At 39.0% G+C, this 26,631-nt stretch overlaps 1 protein-coding gene across 5 annotated transcripts in view; it reads right to left on the bottom strand.

Moving 5' to 3' along the window:
- NFIA (nuclear factor I A) overlaps positions 1-26,631 on the bottom strand; it is a 357,970-nt gene that overhangs the window by 94,806 nt on the left and 236,533 nt on the right. For all 5 annotated transcript variants that reach the window (XM_063107177.1, XM_063107178.1, XM_063107176.1 and 2 more), the window contains exons 4-6: positions 25,065-25,139; positions 8,043-8,160; positions 1,845-1,972 (exon numbers count right to left, since the gene is read on the bottom strand). In XM_063107177.1, the coding sequence (XP_062963247.1) occupies positions 1,845-1,972; positions 8,043-8,160; positions 25,065-25,139 (321 nt within the window). The remainder of the gene's footprint in view (positions 1-1,844; positions 1,973-8,042; positions 8,161-25,064; positions 25,140-26,631) is intronic.

The following is a 26,631-nucleotide window of genomic DNA, read 5'->3' as shown; positions in this document are numbered from 1 at the left end:
ATTCTCACTGAAGCAGGTAAATTGGCTAGGACTGTAATGAAGCTTTTAAAAAGAGTTCAAAGAAGTTTTTTTTTCTTTTAATTTTTTAACAGCACATAAACGTTTCACTGGCATTATACTGAGGTCACGCTGACGCTGCAGTTAATGGCAATGAGAAGTCAGCGTTTTCTTTCTCATTTGGGCCTGGGTTTATTTCTGAGCCACTTTAGGCAAACTGACGTGAACAGAAGTGAGGAGTGAAGCTGACCTTTGTAGAAGAACCACTACATCCTGAGGGCCTTGTGAGTAATAATTAGAAAAAGAAGGCACCGGAGGATACGATGGCCATCCCTGCGCTTCCCACGTCACAGCATAATGATCTGTGGATGTGTCCGTTTCCCACCCCTGACTGTGAATTTCTTGAAAGCAGGGGCTGTAGCCTTCCCATCCACTGCTGAGCTCCCAGAGCCTGGCACAGTGCCTCACACGAAGTTCCCAGTGAAGACTGCTGAATGGGTCAAGGGTAGGCAGAGGCAGAGGCAAGGCAAAGAGAAATTTTTACATTTTAGTAAAGGGAGCAAGATAAAAGACCAGCCATCCGGGCCTGAGGTTTTTTTTGTTTTGTTTTTAATTGTGACATGACAAAACTAACATGGGGGGGAGGTACACACTTCTGTGAATGTTAACACTTGTGTAGATTGCTGTAACCACCACCACAATGAGGATACAAAACAGTTCCATCACCCCAAAAATCTCCCTTGTGCTATTCTTTTATAGTTACACCCTCTGAGAATTATCTTTTGAAAAAATGTTAGGGAGGAGACAGGGGAGCTAAGATTTAAAGATGACAGGGTTAGTTCTGAGATTTTCTTGGTGCTTGTCTGTTCTTGCAGGGAATTGCTCTGAGGCAGGGGTGGGGAAGGATGGACAGAGAAAATTTTTTTCATACTTACTCTATGCTAGGTATTACTCTTAGAAGGGTTACAAATGTTACCTTATTTAACCCTCAAGAACATTTAAACAGCTATTATTACTGCCAGATTATAAAAATGGGGACAGAAGCTCAGAGAGGTTAGGTAATTTGCCCACAATCACATAGTCAGCAGGAGCTGGAGTCCAAGACTACACTCTCTCTGATTCCAAAGCCCACACTATCTTCTATACCTATATGACTTATACTGGGGAAGGCTTTGGAATAGATTCCCTCTTACCCACGTGGAGGTTAGATATTGATAAAGGTTTCAAAAGCTTCTATCAGAATTATCCATATTATTTTCAAGACTCCAGAGCCAACTAGACAACCCCAGGAGGTTAGACTAGCAGTCATCCTTTGCTTAGTTTAGTACCGATGGGCATGAAGAATTGTTCTATTTAAATAGAAAAACAGTCACAATGGTATCCAGCACTAGAAAAAAAAAAATCACAAAGGATTCTCATTTTATAAAAATCTGAGCATAAATGGTAACATAAGGAACCCCTTCTCCTTTCTAGTGTTACCAATCCAGTTGAAAAAGTTGATAGATTCTTATCATGATTATTAAAACCTAATTTGAAAAACTAAGCCGAAAGCTAGCATAAAAACAAAACCAAAAGTAAATGGAATGCTGGATTGTAGTGTAGGTGACAATATGGCAGAGCAGAAAATCACACACCATTCTCCCCAGTCTTTCGTTTCAGGTGACTCACTGCTCTGCACTGCTACCCTTTTATAGACGTGGCGATCACATTACAATACAAGCAAGTGTTCGTCTTGAAAAAGTCAACTACTTTGAGCTTTCCTTCTTCACATTTATGCATTGCCAGGGACCCCACGTGCAGTGTAGATTTCCCGTGTCAGCCACACACCGTCCCCTCACCCTGCTTACCTGGCTCCACTTCATGCCATCCGCTTGACTGACTGCCACTGCCTGGGGAGCGCCCTTGGCCTGTATAAAATGGCTCTTCACCAGGACTGTCCATTTCATCCTCCACAGACTTGAGGCGCTTTGTGGAGCTGCAATAGCAAACGGGTGCATGTTTAAAAGCAATCCAAACCACCTTTCTCTTGGACACGGCATCTCTGGTTGAAAGCAAGCCAAGAGAGGAAGCAATTGGGCAACCTAGTGTAGTTTGAGGGCTCTTTTTAGGCTCTTGTTCAGTTTGGTGAGTCACTGGATGTAGAACAGAGTCTTGGGTCTGTGTTGTTCCAAGTGTCTGGGTTTGATTTTTATTGTCACTCAAGTTGCTGTTTCAGCCACATCCTGTTCCTTTTCCTATGGGGAACTAGTGGCTGGCTCCTGCTCCTGTCTCCACCCATAAGTGTCAGTAGTTTGCCCACATATTTCTAATCTCCACAGGCAGTGCTGGGGCCTGGCCATTGGCAATGTACCTAGACATCAACTCAATCCCTGCTGGCACCCCAGAAATGATAAAAAGCAGGGCTCATGATCCTTCAAAAAAGCCTTGGATTGCTTTTTGGGGGGGGCCCACATTTTGCCATCTTCCACTTGGATTTTTTCATTCAAAAAATATTTAGTGCAAGCTACAGCAGTCCAGGCACTACTCTAGACACTAGAGATAAGACAGTGAAGAAAACAGATAAAACAGGAGGAAGGACTGGACTGCCCTGTAAGAGTGAGGGACATGAAAAAAAAAAAAGAGTGGCCCAGTGACTTTTACGCATTTCCTCTACATGGAGATTACCAAAATGAAATTTCATTCCATAAGGGTAGGGATTTTTGTTTTTTGGAGAGGTATGGTAGAGAAACTTCCAAAACGTATCTCATTTCTTCCAGATGAAGGACTGAATTTTTCTCCCAATTTGAGGCTTCAGGAGTGAAAAAGTAGAGAAATGTACCTGCTGCTATTCTGGTAGTACTTGTTTAAATTGAGATGCCACCAGCATACTACCAGAATGGGTGGACTTCACACCTAGTGGAAGTGCTTATTGGGAAATCTCTTTCTCATGGTTCAGAGTACAGAATATTTCGCATGTTTCCATTCATCAAGCACTCACTGCATACATCGCATGTGCCAGGTGCGGTGCTAAGTGCCAGGATATAGAGGTGAGTCAGACACGACCCCTGCCTCCACGGATGGAGACAGAGAGGCAGCAAAATTGTGCAAAAGGGAAATACAGTATCATGATGGAACCACGCAGAGGTCACAGGATGGAGGAAGGACATGAGGATGACTGGAGGTTGGGAAAGGCTTCCCAGAGATGCCTCCTGAGGCATCTCTTTAAGAGCGTCAAGGAGGCAGGGAAGAAAGAAGGAAAGGGCAGAACGAGGCTGCTATCAGCTGATGCACCATGCAGGCAGCCATTGTGGTTTTTAAAATATTGAAATACTTCTTTACTAATTGGCAAAATGTCATTGTCTCTAGCCCCATACATTTCTTCCAAACTTGCCTTCCCTTCTTTGCCCCCAGGACACCCTTATGAACCCAAAACTAAAGGGTTAGTGTCTGGCCCCGCAGGGGCATTCCAGAACCTCACCACCCAAGCCCTGTGGCAGCGCAGCATGTGCCGTAACTGCTATGCTCGAGTCACACAAGCGATCAGATACCTCGACCACCGCCCCCAGGTGTACATCAGGCAGAAGCGACATCATGAGTAAAGTGTGGTACATTCAGAGAGCTGCCAGCTGTGTAGGACGGCTGACTCTGAAGGAGTGGCGCAGTGGAAGAGCAGGGGGAGGTTACGGAAGATACTGTAATCTGGATTTTATCCTCTTAGCATGGGAGACTCCCAGGAACAGTCTTGACAGGGAGTGACGTCGGATTTATATTTTAGAAAGGCTATTCTGCAGAGATGTAGAAAGGCAAAGGGAAAAGAAGGGGATGGAGCCTAGGGGCAGGGAGACAGTTCAGAGGCTACTGCAGCAATCCCCAGGAAAAAATGTAGATGATCCAATTTAAGTCAAAAAATTATAATTACTAATGTTGGCATTCCAGTATTCTCAGCCATTAAGTTCCATTCTCATTAAAGCCAAACCACAGGAAAGCAACGTAACTGTATCCCGCTAGTTTAGTACTCAAAGAAAATGCTTTTAATAGCTTACTTAATGTTCTTTGCTTGGCTTTCCTCAAAGTTCAATAAAAAATAGCCACTTGAAGAACTTTTCTATATTTTATGTAAAATTGCATCTAATGGAAATCCTTTAAAGGGGGTATACGCAAAAAAAATTCCCACTAATACACAATCAGAAAAATATGGTCTCTTTGACTGAATTTCTTTTGTTTCCTTTTGTTAGAAAATGTGAATCATATGCCCTATTGCTTCCCCTTCTTCCCTTGGCAACCAGGAAGCTCAGAGGTAAATGTGAGGCATAACTCTTGGTTCAGGTTCCTGATATAACAATCTCTCCTATCTTTCCAAATGGCTTCTGGCCTCTCATTCTATATTTATATAGAATGTTCTATATGACCTGTTGTGTTTTAAAATTGAAATCCACTTGAAATCATCTTGGAAGTAGGAAGAATACAAAGTGGAAAAAAAAAAAAATTTCCCTGAAATACCCTGGCAGATAAAAGGCAAGCCCTGTATGTTCTGTTCTGATGGGGCTGAGAGATCTGTGGGGAAAATGACTATCTTTCTTTTCTTCTTTTTTTTTTTTTACTCTCCAGTGCCTACCCAGTGTCTGGCTAATAACAGATGCTCAAAAACTGCTGAATTGGGCTGCTGACTTAGAAACAACCATATGAGTACACAAGGATTCATCCAAGTATCAGGATTCAATGAAATCCAACCCAAAAGGCCAACTCCATTGTCCATCATTTTCCCATTATTTATATTTTTCTGATTGTTTAAAGCTTTCGATATCCTTGGATCCTCTAATAAAATGCAAACAGCTCATGCAGGTATTGAACCCTAAAAGTGAAAGATTCTGTAGTTATTAGCTGATGCCTTAGTTTGGAAGCAAGGACATGCAGGAGTTGACACAAGAAAAAACATTGGAGGGTGGAGGCGCAAGATGGAAGAGAGAAGAAATCGGAAGTGAAGAAAGTTAGAAATGCCAGGAAGGACAGGTGGAGCACTTTCAAGGCAAAGTTTACTGACTTCACAAACTGGACACTTGGTTTATCTTGATGAAGTTTTTTGGAGTAAAAGATGTACTTTATCCCAATTTTTAACTTGGAGATGTTTACCCTGAAGGGATATAGAACCTACAGTTAACACCAATCAATCACTTTTATTTTTTTACTTCTGGAAATGGATCATTCATTGGTTTTGGTTTCTTACTCTTGACTTTTTAACACACTGATTCTATTCTCCTAGAAACATCTGAGGAAAGGAGGAAAGCACCAGAAAGAGCTATACATAAAGGGAGGATAAATATTCTCCTAAGGAGTAATATGCCATCTCATAGGTGGAATTTGTTCTTGTGTTCCTAGCAATTCTACCTAAGAATTGGTGTAATAATTATTGTTCCAAACATTTGCTTAATTCCTACTATGTATGAGGCCTAGAAGCGTTAGTGTCCATAAGACTGCAAAAAGCCTCTTTATAGAGTGTTTGTAGTATCCTGAACTGAAAATTTCCATTTACTTTGCCGTCTCTACTACTAGACTGCTAAGGCTTCTCTTATTTGACTGTATACCCCCAAGGCTGAGGACAATATCTTTGGTACTTACTAATGCTCATTGCTGAATTGGAAGAGTCAGAAACTGTCATTCAAGGGACTTATAGTCCAGAATGGAGGCAGCACATGCAAGGGTACTTCAAAAAGTTTGTGGAAAAACAGAAGTAAAAGATAATACAAATCCTTCCTGAACTTTCTGAAGTACCCTCATATACATACCTGAGAGATGTTAACAATAATTCAAGACAGCAAATGCTAAGTGTGGGGAAAAGTAGATAAGATACCCCTTTTGGGGGCCTCATATTCTACTGTTCCTTACTCAAAAGAGTCAGCCCCATTCTGAAGAGAATTCAGAGTGTAAAGAGCAGTTTTTAAAGTTTCAACAGACCCAAGTTTTAATGTAGACTCTGCCATTTATCAGGGCAATGACTTTGGGCAAGTTACTTAACTTCTCTGAGATTTGTGTTGCTCCACTGTTTAAATGTCAACACTATGTATCCTATAAAACTATTGTGAAGATTAAATTAGATTAAGTATGTAAATCACCCATGTAATCAGGTATGTAAACCACAGAGTAGGTGACCAATTAATATTGGCACAGCATGAACAAATACAGACTGATGAACTTTTCTATATGTAAATCTGGAGTATTCTTCTGGGCACATTTTCTGACCTGTACACAGATAATTCTAATGAATCTATGTATTTAAAGAATTTTTTTAAAAAAAAATCATCCTAGGAAGAGCCTAATGAGAATAAAACAAACATATTACTGAGTTATTCACTACTGATGCTGTTCATAATTAGCTCCTTATCCGGGTTAGTTATTTGCAGAATACGAGAATGACACTAGCCTTTTAAATGACATTAATAACCAGTTTTCCACTCAGAGTCACAACAAAAGATAATAAAACATAGCTGGAGAAGAGCATGAAAGGATAGAAGGCAAGGAACACTGTTCAGGATGTACATGGTACATGTGCAGCACACATATGAAAAACAAACAGCCCATAAACTTTTAAATTAATCACTGCCCAAAGTATTTGCAATGCTTTTTCATGTTGACTGAGTGCAGTTACACACAATGTCTCTTCCATCAGCAAACATTCGAAATCCTCAAAATGTATTAACACCCGAATGTATTCACAATCTCTTTCTTCTGTTATAAACGTACTTTGGATTTGACACTTTTTTCCTCCTGAAGAGCTGATACTACAGTGAACTAAGGGGAACATTTAAACAACATGAAAGATGATGGTAGGATCTGGTGATTATATTTAGGGAATAACTATTTCTTTCACTGTCTTCAAGGTATTAGTAATGACTAAATTGCTTTTTTTTTTAAAGTAATGATGTTTGAAATATACAAAGGCAAGGTAAGAATGAGTGTCTACCAAGGAAAATTGCTATAATCTGGCCATTGTTTTGAATCATAAAACTCCAGTACTTGCTTTAGGAGGAATATACCTTTGTCAAACATTCTCCTGCAAAATACACAAACACTAAAGACCGTTCTGCACCATTCTTTTCTTTGTTGTCACAGTCCAGTGCTAAAGCCAATTTGTAAAAGAATACTGTAGTTTTAATGCGTAATCCCTTTCCCTCTGGTACAGGTTATCTAGAGACAACAGGATCTTGCAAAATGCTTCATTTTGATTTTGGCTTTGTGACCTTAAGAGGATCAAGAACCCTGGAATCGTCATGGGTTGTGCTTTTCCAGCTTTACTTTTAAGGTCTCCTGATGCAATGGGGTCTATGGTCTGGCCCCACCCTCCTACCCAACACATTCACTTGTATAACCTCACACCAGGATATTGAATAGGTGTCGCCTTTTAGGGCAACTCCAACAGACTGGGTTTTGAGACCTTTGGGGGCTCAGTAGGGAAAGAGTTGGGACTGACCTGTAATGTCTGCCCTGGGCGCTGGGACTGTGTCGTGCCAAACAAGCCACAGCACATGCCCTTTTCTGTGGTCAAGCCCTGCCCTTAGTTTCCTTAGAACATGCTATGTTCACCATCTATCCTCCCTCCATGCATTCACTGTGTTCTCACCCCGCCCAGAACAGAATTCCATTCCTTTTTCTTTCTGTCTTGCCATTTAGAATTGAGCACAAGTCCATCTTTTTGGATAAAGCTTCTTTAACTATTTTTAGCCCATGCCACACAATTTAGCTCACTTTTTTATTGTTGCATATACACACACACACGCACATGGGTAATTCAAAAAGTTGGTGGAAAAATAAAATTAATAGATAATATGAATCTCCATGAATTTTGTGAAGACTCCTCGTGTGTGTAAGTGTGTGTGTATATAAATATATACACATTTCTGCAACATGTACATTTGCTTTATCTCCCCAATGAGACTGAAAGTCTGTTGGGGGCTGAACCCATTTGTCTGGTATCTTTTATTACTACAGGCACATTGCTAAATGCCTAGCAGGCACAGAGTTGAAATCAAGAGTCAAAGCATAGCCTCTTTAAGAGCTGCCAATCAAATTACCTTGTGGAGGATGTGCTGGGTAACGACCTCCTCATTGCTCCTGGACTCATGCTGTAGTATGAAGAACTTTCCAAATCTGAGAGAGAAAAATTTGGGCCAGTTCCTGCAGCGATTGGTGCTAGAATTTAAAAAAGGAAAGAAAGAAAGAAACAGTTAAGCTCAGTGAATAAAAGATCAATGAGAGCGTATTTCAGTGTTGCATTTAGCGCATTTTCTTTTTGCATTTATATGGTAAGCTTATCCAAAATAATAGTTAATCAACTCTGACTTCAAAGGAATGTTGACATAAAAATAGTCTATACCAAAGAGGCATATTTTTTCTAATGTACCTTTCATCTTTTTTCTTGTTGTAATGGTAAATTGTCACTGAGTTTGTAACACTCCTGGATACTTTTAACAAAAATACCTTTCCATACCTTTAGTCTTACACTTTTCTTGAGTGACCAGCCAAAAACACTCCTCAGGCTTTTCTAACTTTGTCTGATCCTGATAGCATCTATTTCATCTGTATTTTAGAATTCTGTTCTGAACTTTGGTGGAAGTGAACCCATCTTTCTATGCCACCCATTCCCAATTTCTTGCAATGTGAAATGTGTCATTTCTCCTTATTCTGAATCACCTCAGCAACTTGCACACATATTTACGTTAACATTTGTCCCACCTTGTAATTTATGGCAAGGTCCTCAAATTATGGCCCCGAGCCATAGTGTTTGTAAATAAAGTTTTACTGGAACACAGGAGTACCCATTTATTTACATAATGCCTATGGGTGCTGCCACACCATAACATCACAGACTAGGAGCTGCAACAGAGACCACATGGCCCACAAAGCCAAAAATATTTATTATCTGGCCCTTTATAGAATAATTTGCCCACTTCTGATTTAATTTTCATTATATATGACTTTCAGAACTGTCTCTGGTGTGAGATGTGATTCCTTGTATTTTTTATGTCCTTGAGCTTCTAGATGCCATGTTTAGAAGAGATTAAGAATTTTTGAATGAAAAGATAATATACACGAATTTTCTAAAGCAACTCTGTGTAAAATTAGTGGTGAGAACATATTAATGAAAATAATCTCTCTTTTGAAAGATTATGCAGAAGCAGGAACAGTAGATGCATATACTACTGTAATGAGGCACTGCTCTGAAAGTTAAGCCCATATAAGTGGATATATAAACAAATTAAATAGAGGTTAATATTTATATGAAGAAAGGATAATTAGGAACATTGTAAACCAGGGACTTTCATTCACTCAAGAAATGATTACTGAGAGCCTCCTATGCCAATTCTCCTCCTATGCCAGGAGGAAGGCACCTAGATGAAAGACACGGTCCCTATCTTTAAGCAGCTCTGGAGGAGAAGCCTGACAGATTAATTTAAAGACAGTCTGAGAAGTTCTGTGGTAGTTATTCCTCAATTGACATGGCTGCATAGAGGTGGGTATCTAAACAAGCTTGGGGATAAGAGGTTCAAGAAAGTAAAGAGGTCCCAGAAAATGTGATCCCTGGGAAGAATGTTAAAAAGACAATTAGTAATTAGGCAACTGGAAATGGAGGATTTCTAGGTAGAGGAAACAGCATAAAAGTAAGAGAACATAAAATGTTTACTGGGTTTCTGACAGCTTGGTTTGATATAGTGTACAATACATGGGGAAAAGAGTTCCCTCTTTAAGTTAAGGTCAGGTCATGAAGAATCTGATAGGTTTCTTTAAGGAACTTCAGTTTGAATCCTGCAGATTCCCAAATTTATAAGATATGAAAGCACATATGTTACTCCACTATATTGGGAATTGGTGGGGTTATATTGCCAGCATCTAATATAATCCCTGACACTGGGAGGCAATCAGTAAGCACTGGTCGAATGCAATTGGTTGTTATATTGAGTTTTATTCATTAGTTAAAGGAGAACCAGCAAAGTATGGTAATGCCATCATCAAATCTGCATCTCTGACCCCGAAAGATCACTCTGTCATAAGTGTAGGCTTGAGGGGCTAGAAGAGGCAGGAGGCTGAAGAATATAATCAGTGAGAGAGAGAGAGAGGCCACTGGGGTCATTTAAACAGGGTAAAGATGGGGATGGGGTCTCAGCTCAAAGTATGGAAAGGAGGGTCTGATGCAAGATACTCTGGAGCTAGAATCAAGAAAGTGTGTTGACTGCTTGACTGTGGTAATAATGAAAAGGAGGAGTATGGGAGGATTCCCAGGATTTCTGCTTGGGAAACTGGGTCATTTGTGGTGTAATGGAACCATGGAATCAAGAGAAGGTACGAGGGAATACAACAATTTCTAATAATAAACACTTACTTGTTTAATAGTGATAAACAACCTTAATCATAGTTGTCATTATATATAAAGCAATCACTGCGAAGAAGTGGAAAACTCAGAAATTCACATACATTTTTTGAACTTTAAACACATCTCTCAATGGCAGGCACTAATGGAGAAGGAACCTCTAGTTCAAAAACAAATGGTTAGGATGACAATCAGTGTAAACGGAACTCTAATTAATAATTTTGCTAGTTATTCCCTAATTTGCTTTTTATGTCGAATTTATTTGCATAATTTCACCTTTTATTTCAGGATATTTTATGCATGAAATAGGCCACAGAGGAGAGTGGTGGGGAAGATTACTCAAATACGGCCCAGATTGCTCCTCATCACTCTTAGTGGCCTGACATATAATAGGTGCTTATTAATGCTTTGTGCCTTCCTGAAGCTTAGAGATTCACAGCTCTCATTAACTAAAGAAGGGCGATAAGGCTGATAGGTGTCAAAGGTCTGGATTTAGGTTTTCTTCACAAATTTCAGAATGGAGTTGAGGGCTCAGCTGGATGGAGAAGCCACTTATTCTTAAGCATGAAGGAAATTGTATTTTGGAATTCTGTTTTGAACTTTGGTGAGAGAGAATTCTTCTTTCTAGGCCACCCATTTCCTATCTCTTGCAATGTGAAATTCATCTCAAAATGATCCTCACTATCTGGCTCTCGGAAGGACAGAAAGCAAGACGTGAATGAGAGAGACTGGATCTGCACTGAGAGGGGAAGCCTGAGGCCTTCTACCTAGTGGTACACATCCAGCGGCACTGAAACTGAACACACTTTACCCACTATGTTAGCTATCCTAGAAAAATGTCTTTTGCCTCGATTATCTTTTTAAAATGTCAAGGGAGCCAGAACAGATGAAGGAAGAAAACTGTGTGTGTAAATACGGCATGCCCACCTCTCAGACAGGTTCAAAATATGATTAAGCCCACATAACTGCTCCTTAACTTGCCCCTACATTTACTTCCCTTGAGCTGCTTATCACCCTGTAATTGTGATGGGGCAAAAGGCACCAGGCAGCTTGGCATCATGGTGATACTTCCCAAAGTGTCCACTGGACTTCTGGCGAGTAACTCTAGAGCCTGGCACACTGGTTTATATGTGCCTTGAATTTTAAAACATCACTAAGTTTCTGAAATGAAAATGGGTTTCACAACAAGGGTTAAATAATCCTAACAATGCACAGACCCAAACTCTGTCTTCTTTGAGAGTCCCGTTAAGGAAACATCCTGCTGCTACTGTCTGTGTGTACATATCACAGGGAGGGTCAGCTTATTGGAATGGATTCTGACTTGGCGACACCGTTATGGCCTTTCACCTAAGGGTAGTAGGGGTCCCTGTCAAAGTTGTCCCTGCAATGGATTGAGTATTATCAGTGCCTCTAATATGGAGAACAGGAAAAGCCTTTGACAGGTAACAACGAAAGAGGTAGGGCTTTAGGCAGGCTCTTCTAAGTACCTATGAAGCCATGTTTTAATAGCACTTTATTTACTGTGTCTAATGTAGTCCTCAAAAAAACCTTCCTGGGGAAGTACATTTCCAACATGAGGAGAACTAAGATGTGGAATGAGATAAAATAACTTGCCCTGACTTACAGAAAAGCAAAAAAGAGAGAGCCAGGGTTAAAATTTAAGGCTGTCTGACCCTGAAACTTGTGCTTTTCCTTCCATATCACAATGACTCTCATACACAGTATTTGCTTTAAACTTGAGATAATAAAAAGGTATTATAATGTCTATGCCCCCAGAAGACTTACAACCTATGTGGAATATTAAAATAATACTTGAATATCTAAAACAATGCCAAATTAAGTCGCATTGGAGAAATGCAAAGAACGTGTTAGTAAGGTTCAAAGGAGTAATAGATCCCATTGGCTTGTGAGATCAGAAAAGGTTTGATTCCAGGAAGAGCTGGCACTTAAGCTGAGGCCTCAAGGATGGTTCAGACTTAAAAAGGCAGAGAAGGAGACAGGTGAGGCTTTCTAGGCAAATGACAAAGCACGTGACAAGTTTGGAGGTAGGAAGTAAAGTGAATGACCTGTGGGATCCATGACAGTTTCTGAGTAGGGAAGTGGTAAGATAATTATCGAATCTGAGGAACATTCATATGGCAACAGTATACAGAAGGTACGAAAGGGGGCTCAGATTCTGGAGGTGGGAAATCAGTTGGAAGGTTGATGCAGGAGTCCTGGCAAGAAGGAACAGAGGCCTAAACTATGCTGTCAAGAAGAAAATAGAATTTTTAAAATGGATAGCTGACACCTCCTCCAGCACAGTAAACAGGTCTAAAAGACCTGTTCCCGATTGTGCACTATGAAAGGGCATAAATAAATACAGGATCATATTCTTCTAACAAATATAAAACACCAGTAAGATGTATATAACACAGTGCACTTCTTTGCTAACATAACTAAAAAGCTACATTCATTTTGCAAATTAGGGCACTAAAAAAAGTTGTCAAGGGTTAAGTGACTTGTCCAGTGTCACTTAAGTTCTGGCCTGCCCAGGATATCACATTGGGCTTTTGAGACTAACGACTGACTTTTTGCCTATTGGTGTGCTGCAGAGATTAAGTAGCCATCGCCAATCAAATGTGGGGATGTTAAAGAAGGACTGGACCAACGACAGCACTTCCTTTCTCTGCCATATATTGTGAAATATGATTTCACTGCATTTGTACTTGACTCTAGGCTTTATTATTTTTTCAATGTCTCATACGTAACATTTTCTCCCCAATTAGATTTAGTTGCATTTTGAAGTCTATAATGATAGACATCATGAGGCACAAAAAAAGTGCTAACCTGGGACTGGGAGAGATTGTTTAGAGTCCCAGCCCTGCTAGTAACCACCTGTGTAACTTAGTTAAGTCATTAAATTTCTGTGGGCCTCATCATTCTAATAACAATTATGACAAAAATGAAAAACCACTATCACCACCAACACCCACCAGTGCTACCACCATCATCATCACAATTCATAAAGCATCATTTATGGGCTAGATGGTGGACTAAGAGCTTCAAGCACATCATCCTGCTTAACTCCTACAACACTATCAGGGAGCAACTGAGGCACAAAAAAGTTAAATAACTCTCCCAGGTCATGAAGTCAGTGGTTATACCACATGACTATTAATCCTACAGATCCTAGAGCTCCTATTGTGTTCCTAAACAGCTCACCACAGTTTTGGGCACATAGCTGATGATCAATTAATATGCTTTGAATTAGGGAGAGTAAATAATTACCTTTCCTGTCTCTCACCTCCCCCCCAAACTTTAAACAATGCAACATGAAACTTAGAATTCTATAGATACACATAAGTAGTGAGGACGGGCTCCTCAACCGTCTTAAGCAGTATTGCAATTACTCTAACCTGAAGTCTCTTGTTCCACCAAGGAGTTTGTCTCAAAAGGTTAACTTGTGGAAACTGTCTCTTTGGATGTTAGAAATCTCTAAGTCATTTGTCCTCCAGCTCCCTCTTTCCTGTCATGAGTAGAATATAGTCTTTGTGTCATTTCTTAATAAATGGTTTGCTATTAAGGAATCATTATAGTAATGTGGGCTATTGGAAGAAAGGGGTTACTTTAGAAGCCAACCCTCTTAATGACCTGCTCCTCTGCACACATTAGTAGTTGGATACAGTTGTGGTTATTGAGCTTCTGCCATCTACCAGAGACAATCTGCTCAGGCTTGCATTGTTGGAAAAAGAGGATGATGGAAAAAAATTCTATCCAAATTTTCAAGCTACTCTGCCTGGAGGATGATGGTGCACTGAGTTTACAACTTGTTCAACAGGAATCAGCAGGGAACGTTAACTAAATGACTAGTGTGTCCAGCCTATTGTTAATGGCACATATCCTCTGAGAGACTGCATTCAATGGAATTCAACAAACATTTATGGAGCACTTTCAGTGTGCCAGATATTGTTCCAGATGCTTGAGATACATCAGTGGACAAGATATATATATAAAAACCCCTGCCCTCATGAGACTTACATTTTAGAGATTAACCATCATAGCTGTCCCTTCCTCAAATCTGCATGGTCACTGAAGAATATAGAATAATGGCAATAAGTACCCACTAAAAAAGACTATCGAGGTTTAACATTCAATTTTCAACTTATAAAATAACTATGAAAAAATTGAGCTATATTTTTTTCAGATTACATGATCTAAAACATTCACTGAGATTTTGGGTACTTGTACTTTAAGACTGGGAGGCAGGGGGAGGCAGGGAGTCTAACAACAGCACACAGTTCTGTGGGCCCAGCACAATTTAGTGTTGTTTTGCATTCTAGTGGCACAGATCTTGCAGGAAAGTCCATGTCACTGGCACAAAAGGAGTGAACATGGGAAAATACTTGTTCTTTCTATCAAAGGCACCGTTGTAGAACATACAATGCTATGAAAACTCAAGCAAATCTGGAATCATCGTTAAAGGGAATTAACTTGGAAGGTAATTTATGGCAAGAAAATTCAACTCTTTTGTTATCTTCCTTTTACCGTAATATGCTTCCTGAACACTGACTATGAGAGAGGGCTTTTAGAAAGAAAAAAAAAATAAGTATAGTAAAATTAACTCATTTTATCAATTTGTGCTCTCTGCTAGAGTTTCCTGACTGTGGCTATGAGGGGCTGTAAAACTGATGAATTTGCATGGAAAAAGAAACCAGTGTAAGTAATTTGTGTAAGAGGTAACACGGACATAGACTGCTATAATTCAGACACCCTGCAGATAGCAGACTGCTGCAGTGTGAGCAGTTATGGGTTAGAAAAATGACCATACTGCAGTCAGTCTGACTTGAATGGAAATCAATCATAAAGGTACTTTCTCTGCAGCTTCTACGCCACAGTCTTCAGTAACTCCTTTGCCAAGCAGATTTCTGGTCTGTAAACCCTGATCTACTTTTTATACGCTTCCTTTCTAAGACGTCTGTCCAAATGCAGCCTTGGAGCATGGTTTTCCAAACAGGAACATAAAAGAAAGGCACTAAACTAAAACGAGGATTTCCCTCTATGTGAAAATGAACTTGCCTGCTATTAAAAGATTTAAGCAATGCTTTTTATGAAATGTAGGACTGGGAGCCAAAAGCCAGTAGAATGCTTTTAACCCCACAAAAGGCATCTGCTAACACAGAGCACTATTTTCACACATCCATGTCTTCTGGACACAAGTTTAAGAATGTGTGTGTTTACGGTGGCAAAAGGGGTAGAGAGAGGTGAAAGGAGAAATTTTTATTTCTGAAAAAATCCTTCCATTTTATTAAGATAGGAACAGTTCACTGATATCCTCTTCTGCCCACTCTGAATAAGGAAATTGGTTTATCTCTGATAGATTAATCATTATGAGTGAAGAAAGCTCAGTCCTGGAACTCAAACATAGACCTATACTCTACAGAGGAAGGAACATCTACTTACTTCTATAGTCCCCTCAGCACACAGCACAAGACACTTCATACATTATATATACAACAAATGTTTATTGAATTGAACTAAAATTATATGAGCTTGTTAATGAAAAAATAGCTAAGAACTAATATTAACTGAGCATTTATTATGTGCCAGGCAAGGTACTAGTTGTTTTACCTAAATTATCTCATTTAATCTTTGCAGAATCCCAACGAAATATGTATTTGTATTATTCTCATTTACAAATGAGAAAGTCAGCTGAGAAGTTAACGTGACCAAGTTTGCACAGCTAAATAAATGATGGAAGCTAGGGTTTGAATGTAGATATTTCCCAGATGTCTGCCCAGAGGAACAGGGACAAAACCCACATTACTAGGCTCTCTGTCTTTCCTTTGTCATTAGTTACTAGGGAGGCGATTCATCAAGATTTAAAGAAAAAAAATAATTATCACCAACACTTAAATGGCAAAACTTCTATCTCATCCTCCACCGTCTCACTTCTTACAGGTTGTTAGCATTGTGAGTGTCAGCCAGCATTCCATGGGATGAAAGGCCCTGACACTTGGCCTAACAGAGCCATCCACAGAGGGGTTAGCGGTGCTGACTGATCTCCTGCATTAGTGGCTTCTGCCTTTGGGAATGAAATTGATTTTCTGCATTTTAGAGTATCATCTCATCTTCACTTTTGGTTGAGGTCAAATGTGGTACTCTATGAGTATCTGATACAATGTCAGCCATGGGATTAAGTCTTCCCTGACAGAGTATGGATTTGATGGCCTAAGGGGTCTTTTCACCACAATGATCTATAAACCAGGGAAAGGCTTCTAAACATAAGTCCCATAACCAAGAGTGCACTGGGACTATCTGACCATTAGCTATTAGGAAACCAAACTATATCAACACAGTCTCATCCTAACAATGTACTAATCTAGCTGTCTGTAAAAATCATAGTTTTCCATATTTTCACCAAGAACTGTTTAATTTTTTCCTCCTCCATCGATTGAATAATCCTAAGTGTTAATATGTACTCATATTAACCACATACTGGATCGGTGCAGTTCCAGTTTGACTTAATGTGTGGCTTTGCTGAGTGTAGACTCCACCAATCTCCTCCTGGACATCATGAGGCCTATAGGATCACCAACAGCCTTTCTAATCAGCAAGAGCCAGCTAGGATAACACAAAAATCTCAATATTTGTGGCCTTAGTGTGGGGTAATATAGGATTTCTCTCAGGCTTTTGGAAATCACAAAAATGTCCTTTAGTTCCCCAACAATACCTACTGGTTATGAATATGTGCTCTTAAAAATATCGAGGCTTCCGAGTGCATAAAGATTTACTAAAAAACACATTGTCAGTAATGACCTCCAGCGTGCTACTGTTATTCACAGAGGATTTATTTTCATAATATAAGTGAAAGCAAAATTTTAAAATACTACAGAACCAAGTGCTACCTTTTTGAACTCTGATACAAATAACCCAGGTATAGGTGGCTACTTAAAAAAGTTAATGTGTCAGTGTTAGACTGGGAATTTTAAAATATCTTATCACTCATTAGATGCCCTGGGAGAGAAATTTCCAGAATATTGAAGAAACAAAGACTTTGCCTGTAAACATGAGGATTGAGAATCTTCTGGCTTCCGAAAGCAGATGAATGAAGAGTATTGGCATGCTCTTACGCTATCAGAATTATTAACTCTGAAGAGATCACTAGGATGGTTCTTCTAATAAACTGGTTATTAGAACATGAATCCTAAAATTTATACACACACATATTTTTAATAAATTTGCTGATAGTGATCAGCTCAAAAATCAGCTCTGAGCAAACAGTGAAAAATCAGGGGCAGAGGTTTGTTCAACAATCATCATAGCAGCATCACTGCTGAGCATCTACTATATGTCAGATATCTGACATTCTCTCCTTAATCTTTGTAAAACTCCTTAGAGGTATTACTATTTCCAGCACTAGGACTTAAGTTGGGCACACAATTGGGACTTAGTAAATATTTGTTGATTGAAAAAATGATTGTAACCTATGAGGAGAATACCCCTCTTAGAAGAGAATAACCCCCATGAGAGGGGTTAAATATTGCCCAGAGTCATACAGCTAATAAGGGGCAAAGTTTAATGCCCAACTCTATATCCTGGATGACTTTATGATATCATGCCACCACCTTGAATATAGATTTTATATATTACATATAGGAAGTATAACCAATGGGTTACCTAGAAAGAATAAGAAACAGATGAACATACAAATAGAGACTAAGACAACCAATTACTATGTACATCAAGTTGTTATGTCTTCTCCTTCTCCCTAGTCCAAATCTTGATGACAAGACTGTTCGTAGTCTGTTAAATATAGCAGAAGCTTCAGCTGAGAATAGAGAACAAAAGGCCCCCAAATCTTGCCATGAGAACTCTAATCAGGAAGGTTGTAGACGTATAACAGAAAGCACTGGACCTTCATGCACAGCACTGGCTGAAGGATGCACAGGTGTCATAGGCTTGCTCCTACCACAGTTCTAATTTCAGCCAGCACAATGGTCCATAACACAACCGCCAGGGCACACATCAAACACGAGGTATAGGCACATTTCAATTTGTAGGGCTGAGGACAGAGGCAGCCTAAAGGGGGTAGAGAGACATCTCTCAGCTTATATGGCTCATTCTCTTTTGGGTGAGGAAGGTAGAATCGCAAAAAATCATGTTTGGCTGCCCATATTGTGAGCTGAGATTCCAAAGAAAGAGTAGTTTGATGAAAAGTTCTATTAATGCCAGTCCAGTCAATTTGCTGCCAGCTTTGCTACCAAATATTCACCTCAAATATGTCAAGAAAATTAAAAGAAAAAAATTATACAACAAGACATCCTTCTGAACCAATTCAATTTCAATATTTATTTTGAGATTTTATTGAATTATAGTAGAGGAAACCTGCTAAATTAAGCCAGCCAGACTGATATTTTTCTTCTTAAGAGTATGGCAATATTTATTATTTTATCTCTCTATGAGGAGCTGATTAAAATTAGAAAATGAAACATTTGCAATGCTATAATCTATTCAGAATAAGGTGGTTTAGACAGGCAAAATGAAAAATATGCTTACAGGAAAATCAGCATTTTCTATTCTATAACTTAGCAGATTTTCTTTAAAAACTATATTTTGGAGGTAGACATTATGATTTTTTTTAAAGGGATACCCACTCTCTTGTCTGCTACACACCATATCCTCATTCTAGAAGAGGTGCCATTGACTTCTACAGATATAAAACGTGTGATGCTCATTTTAAAATTACTAGTAGAGCCTGCTATTGACCATCTAATTATGCCGAGTTCCATTTATAAACATAGCTAACCACTAAGTTTATGGAGACTTTTTGTGCTGCTTTAATAGGATATTGATCGAGAGCATAGTTTGAGTAGACTGCCATTGAATTGTGTAATGCCAGACAAAAGGCAAGGTCACAACAACTGTTCATGCTATGGCTGCAGTCTATTTTTTATTACAATCTTTTTGTCTCTTCCTTTAATGCTCAAGCTGAAATGGTCTCTTTTTTAAAAAGATCTTGCTTAAGAATATAAACTATTTTAAAAGTTCATTTCCATGTAATGATCACAGTTATCATGTTACTGAACAGAAGAGAACCAACAGCCCACTTGTTCAGAAAAAAAAAAAAAAAAAGTTTCAAATCTATCCCTCTTTTTTATAAAGATCTAAAGTACTGCGATTATTTATTAGCACCACGCTCTAACCAACTGAGCTAACCGGCCGCCTAGGTACTGCGATTATTTAAATGGCACCTCAAAGGACTGGAAGTCTGGAGTTTCCTATCCTATACCCATTTCCTCATTAGTCCTTCTGTGCAAAAACACTTTGTATTTTCAAGTTTGGGTTTGTCCCTACCAAAGGGTTTCATTTTCTTCTTGGGCCTGTAGCTGAGTTCATTCTGTTTTAGTAGTTCCATCACGTCAGGTTAGAATACTGCCAATCGTTCTCACTAAATTGCTGGACTGAAAATCTAAGTGTATGAATATAGGCATTCGAAGATACACCAAAGACCTAGAGACTGAAAGAAAGTTAAAACTGAACTGCAAGTTGGATTCTAATGATGATCCCTGTGTGAGAATATAGAAAGAGTGCACATTCTAAGGCAGGAAACAGCCACTAGGGTGCCACCTCATGCCAGGCTGAGGCAGATGCCTGGTTCCATTCACTCCCACTCTCCATTGACAAACAACTCGGGAATCCTGTAGTCGACCCAGCAGCCGAGCTTTGTGGCAGAGCCAGGACAATTCAGCTGCTGGATTTTAATAGATTCTGCAGCAGTGCAACAGGAACCAAAAATCAGTCTGGGTAACTGAGAGTGGTTTTCACACCCAAAGACTCGAAGGCTGGCCACAGTGTACTGAGAATCCCGGCTTTTCAAAATTCCAGGGCCATGAAGTCATCCTTAGCCGCGAAGTTTACTTAACCCTTGCAGCCAGCTTGAGTGTACAAACCACTGCTGAAAATTAGAACCCACCAGGCCAGAGTCACAATGGCCTGTGTGTATTTGCGGTTTTCCTCTTTCCCAGTGAAGTATTTAAGGTTTCAGAGTCACTCCACCAACTTCAAGTAAAACAGAGTCAGCACTTTAGAAGGAAATGGGCAGAAGTAGTGGATTCTTTGGGAGAACTTTCTGGGTTCATACCAGGAGTGATATTTGACAGCTTCAGAGCACATACTTTGAGGAAAACACTGGTGCAAAATAAACGAGCGGGTGCTAAGCAGCGTCATTTAGCAGCTAGCAGAGCGGGCTCTCTCTGCAGCAACTTCAAGGGTAGGAGACCAATCCGAAAATGCCTCTAGAAGGCTTTGTTTGAAAATGCAGCATCATGTAAGAGCCATTTCAGCAGATGGTTCCTGTCTCTTTCCTCAGAGTATTATGCTAAAACAACTTTAGTGACTCTAAACCACATTGTTAGCACTTATAAACCCTCTCCCCCAAAACAGAGAATACTTCTCTCTTTCTCTCTGGCACAGTGTCTAGTGGTCTGTAATTTTTCCCCTTCCCGGGAACAAGGTAATAAATAACTAGAACTACTTTCAGATGGTCCTACCACATGGGGGGAAAGGTAGCAAGAGAACAAATACAGATTTGTTTTTATGCTGTAGTACTTTCTTGGCTGCAGAAAAAGGACTCTCCTTTCTTGCCTTTCATGGACTTCAGATGATAATGCAAAAAATTACAGGATGGTGGGTGGGAGGCTAAGGTGAGAGGGGATTTCATGTGAGACCACGGCTTCAGTCTGCCAGCAGGAGTCCCTAGTTCCACCAGCTCCCTGTATCTGATCAGCGTAATTTATTGTCTAGCAACCTTGTTGCCTGATCCCTCACCCCTGAACTTGTGAGGCTAAGCCGACAACTTTCTCCTGAGTTTCTCTGCCATTGTCACCTCAGTAGTAACACTATTCTAAATAACAAACTTAGCACATAGTTATTTCAGTGCATCCTTATGAGGAAATACTAAAATAGCACCTCCCTCCTTTATTAAATTTAAAAGGAGGAAAACTAAAAAGAGAAACTAACTGGAAAAACCTGGGGAAAGTAAATATTTATATTAGCAAATTTTAAAATTGAGTACTAAAAAAGATTCAGAAAGAGAGAAAATGTTCAAGCTAAGGCCATCATTACTGATTACTGTGAAATTTCCAGGCCATATACATGGTCATAATTAGATGTGATTGGCAGGGACTGGATGGGGTTGATATACATAAAAGGTGGTTAAGAAGAAATCTGCAGCACAGTAGAAGAAATTCTAAGACACTGAGGCCATTAAAAACATACAAGTAAAAGCAAAACTATGGAGAGAGTATTAAAAAGAGTATGGGGGTGAGGGGGTTGGCAGAGCGAATGCATAGGAGGAGGACAGGGGATTTTTAGGGCAGTGAAACTATCCTGTATGATACTGTAATAGTAGATACATGTCATTACACAGTTGTCAAAACCCATAAATGTACACCACCAAGAATGAGCCCTAATGTAAACTATGGTCTTTAGTTAATAATTGCGTGTCAATATTGGCTCATCACTTTTAACAAATGCACTACACTAGCAAAAGATGTTAATAATAGAGGAAATGGTTTGTGGGGGCAGGGGGTATAAGAGATTTCTCTACTTTCTGTTAACCTAAAACTATAAATGTAAAAAAGTGCTCTAAAAAAAAAAAGCCTATAATTAAAAACAAAATCATACCTAAAAACAAATCCAGGAAAAAAAAAATTTAATTAAGTGCTTTACATGTTTTGGCTTACCTAAAAATAGTTTTAACCTTTTTTTAAAATGTACAAATTAAGAAGCTAAAAGTTTATCAACTCAACAAGAACTGATTATTCAATAAAAGCATATACTCCTTGCATTTTACTTAGTTCTATAATGCAGTTACAGGAGCAGTTATGACAAAAATGTCTGCAGTCAGCTAGCTGAATACAGCAAAGTAAAAAGAGCAAGTTGCTTAACTAACCTCTTTGAGCATCAGTCTCCTCCATCTGTAAAAAGGGACTCTAACACCAACCACAGGATGATTGAGTGAGATAACGTTTACAAAGTACCTAGCATAATGCCTGGTATATGGGTTATGTTCGATAATTGCTAGCTACTATAATTTCTCATATTAGTATTATATCATACTCATAACAGGGCTAATATCATGTGTTTAATCAACTTATGTGCCAGTTAACCTATTTCTATTTCAAGGATACAGAATGCACTCCAACACCATACCTGCAAAAGGTGTCCACTGCCAGTCTAAATGGATGCTCAGCTCTTCCCACATGGGGACATGAGGAAGAGGACCAGAACACCATAAGGAATGGGTGAGGATTTCAACTCCATCACGTGGCTTCAGTGTAAAGTCCTCCAGAAAGGTGTGTAGCTGAGGAACGCTGAGCTGGGGGTCCTTATCCCATCAGTCAAGGCAATCTTGTGAAACATGCCCTGACAACCTAGATTAAAGATCCGCAGGAAAGGGGGGTATCTGGATGACAGTTGACCAGTTTGGCCTGAAGCCATGATTTAGCTGACACAGCCCAGTCCCACTCCTGCCAAACAGTTTCAGTCAGCACAAGGCCATGTGTGAGTGAGTCCTAGAGCGATTACACAGCAGTGTGGAGAATCGAAAAGAATTCAGGAGTCAAAGGACATTCATGATGCCAGGCACTGGCCACACAACACCCTAAGTGGGGACAGGAAACAAATCCAGGTCCCTCTGCAAATTCAATCCCTGGTCCAGCCATACCCTCTCAGTCTTGAAGGCAGGTTTAGAATTCTTTGGTAACCATGCCATCTTAACTGAATGCAGGTCTAATCAATCTTGGAACTGATAAGCTTTGGGATATAAGACCTTAAAGGGAAATACAGGAAGTGGAAGAAGGAGATGCTGGGGATGGTTCTGAGCAGGGTGGGCCTTCTGGACACTGGTGGTAATGAAGACTAAACATAAGCATTACAGTGGCCAGGGTAGAATAAAATGGTATAGTGCTCCAATCTTAGAATTAAAAGGATTTTCTTTTCACTCTTTAAGTCTGTGTTTAGATCCCAGTCAGGGCTCAGTGAATGAATTTCCCTATAATTCTACTGTGTCAGGTATACTCTCATATATATTCTCTGTATTATATTATTATTAAAATTACAAGAAAATGTAGAATATTGGTCATTTTTAAAGTTTTAAACAGTAAAAAAAAAATACACATGCATTGTTGTCTATGGCAAGTAACTGGCTAAAATCAGCTGTGTTATAACTAGGGCGGCATATACCCTCCAGGTTAACAAAGCAGTCTAGTCTCTACTTAACTGGTTGGTACTTTAAGCACTCTTCAGTAATATGGCAGCCACTTCTCCATTTCAAGTCACAACCTGCTGCTCCTAATGCCTCATTCCTTAGGGTTCTGACTCTCCTAAACTGGAACACATCTCAGCATCAATCTGGGAGTCTCTGACTCCCAGAATTCTAATACTCATGTTACCTTCCCACTATTTTTCCTGTCGAGTCTCACACTGTAGATTTTCTCAAGTTCCCTTGGGCCAGTCTAAGAGTATGGATTCTAGCATTACAGAAACTTCACTCACTGTTTGACTTTGAGTAAATGACTTAAATAGATCCTCAATGTAACTCAACTGTAAAAATGGGGGTAATTTCTTATCTGATAAGTTGATTACAAAATTTAATCTATGTAATATACATGAAGGCCTTGCAAAGTGCTTTGCAGACAGTAAATGCTCAATAGTCATTAGACTCTCTCCTGCCCCCAAACTGTACACCACTTTATGGACTCTTAAGACTCTCCTAGCCTATGAATGGCTGAAATAAGAACAGACAGAATCCAGGCTCGTGAGGTCAGGATAACCTGACTTGCTAGGCCTGACATCTTGTCATGACATTGACTGGCTTACTCTGTGCATCTTGTAAGCCTATAGCACAGTGAATGGGGAATATAAACTTGAAATGAAAACATTTATTTTTATTCTACCTCATTCCATAAAGGGCTTGATGCCACTCGAAACTAATTTTAACAATGTAAGTTTTATCTACAAGTGGTATTTTTAAGTAGGAGGGTTAAAAAATAAAATTTTAATATTTGGTATTTATTTTTCCTTCTTTTTATTGGGACCTAAAACATCACAGTCATTGTAGGTATGCTTTTAAATAAAAACAAAGAGATGTTCTTGAAGGAAGGCAACTATGTGTGTGTGCACGCATGCGTGTGTGTCGTGTGTATATGAGTGAGAGAGTAAGAGACAGAGAGAGAGAGAATTCTATATCTTCTTGGACTATCTGGATTATGTCATAGCAAAAATGCGATCAGTAGGCCTTTGATCAAGAGAACAAGGTAGTGACAGGAGCTCTTCATTCACTGTTGTTAGTGATTATTGACAAGCTGGTAATGATCATGCTGCACTGTGTCACCCATACTGAGGGCATTAGCATTGTTTAAAGGTCAAAAACAGTCTTTTAAAATGCAGAATTTCTTAGAAATCGGGGAAGCCTCAGAATTTTTTTTAACCAAGTTCACACTGTAAACCAGGGAATACACGAGACACTCAGGATTTCAGTCCTTCCCCTAGGCCTTGTATTAAAATGATTATTTAATTTTTTGTGATTTAAATTCTTGGCTGTCAAATTGTGTGGCAAAATACTTCCACTGGGTGAATGAAAAGGGGATTTTTAAAGCCTTTTATGTCTCTAGGAGGCCTGGGCAGAAAGTAAGCACAAAGGCGAGGTGATATCTACACCAAATCAAAGCAAAATTATACTTACTCTGTGACACTCTGACTAGCTCAGTCACACTAAAAACACCTGATGTGACAAAACTGTCCTGGAAGCCCAAATGTCCTGGGGGAACAAAAACAAAAGAAAACAAAGTGTCATAAGTAGAAGACATTTGACAACAGAACTCTAAATACTAGTTTCATTATGATTGAGAAATGTGATGCCTAATCTCATACTCCGCTCTAGTTAGAGTTTATGTGGGAGGGCACAGTCATTTAGTTACGGAGACAGTTCTTTGGTTTGCATCTGGAGGCTGTAGAAAACTATGACACAACAACCGGGTGATTTTTGAAATGGTTAAAAAAAATTCAACGGAAATCTGAAACAAAAGACAATTTAAAATAAATGGTTACCCTGCGTGACCTCTGAGACTTTAACAATTGGGATGAAAACAGCATACCTAAGAATCAACCAGGATAGCTAAATTCCCTAATAGTTTTTAAACATTATTCACTGAAGAAACATCTGACTGGGATTAGTTATTCATTCATTTAAATCAAACAAGATTTAGAGATGTTCCCTTCATTTCTGGAGGGACCACAGGGTGAATTTTTAAAAAGCCAGAATAGAAAAAGCAAGCCCCAGACCGTGAAACATAAAAACAAATTCTTTTGAGCACAAATAAAAACTTCGATGTGTTTGGAGAACAAGAGTTTCTTGTGTTTTTGGTTTTTTTTTTTTTTAACAAAGATAATAAATCAATGGCTCAAAAACTGTTTAATCTCTGAATTTTGTGTCTGCTTCATTTTTGCTGGATATAATTAATTTCCTTTAAGATATCTGATATTACATCTATAACCAATTTACTCATTTAGTTTTGCGGGACATTCAGAAACATAAAACTTGCAAATGGCAAGGAATACATAATCTATGACATGTAGTTTCCCTTTCTGCCTCTAAAATTTTGATGCTATGAGTTTCACATAGGCAAATTCTAGTTGAGAGATCTGTCTGTAAGGTCAGCTTAATCTATACCTGGTTTAAAATTTGGGTCAGAAGAAAAGCTGTTGGCTGAAGGGATTTCAAAATAATTGTCTCTGAAATAAGAAATATAGCTTCAAGAAATGCAACATAAGAAAACAGACCAATCTGAATAAATAACAATATGTCAGTAAAATTTGTTACTGGTAAAAGCTAGATGTTACACACTACTTAGGGGAAGCAAGTTCACTTATGGCACAGTATATACATCAATAAATTTATTAAATGTCATGCATATAAACGCAAGCAAAAATAAACCATATTTTGGAGGATTACAAATGGACCTATAAATCCTCCTTCTTTTGGTTACATTGGATTTTTGCATAAGAAAAATTTTTACTGAGATTTAAAAGAAAATTTTAAGTTAACTTTTATATCAAACACACGATATATGGTATTTTAGATAAAACAGTTCTAATTTTTAGGATTTGCAATCATCATAAACTGCTTTTAAAAATAAATGGCAAAATTTCACTTTAAACATGCTTAAGAAATTTCACCTCCCAAAGCAACCCACACCCAGGTATTTAATGGGTTTTTATCCGGTAAGCATCTGAGGTGCTGTCTCTTACAT

The sequence above is a fragment of the Cynocephalus volans genome, chromosome 8 (assembly GCF_027409185.1).
Source record: "Cynocephalus volans isolate mCynVol1 chromosome 8, mCynVol1.pri, whole genome shotgun sequence".
NCBI lineage: Eukaryota > Metazoa > Chordata > Mammalia > Dermoptera > Cynocephalidae > Cynocephalus > Cynocephalus volans.
The sequence above is the reverse complement of the archived record's forward strand: the minus strand, read 5'-3'. Positions and strand labels throughout refer to the sequence as shown.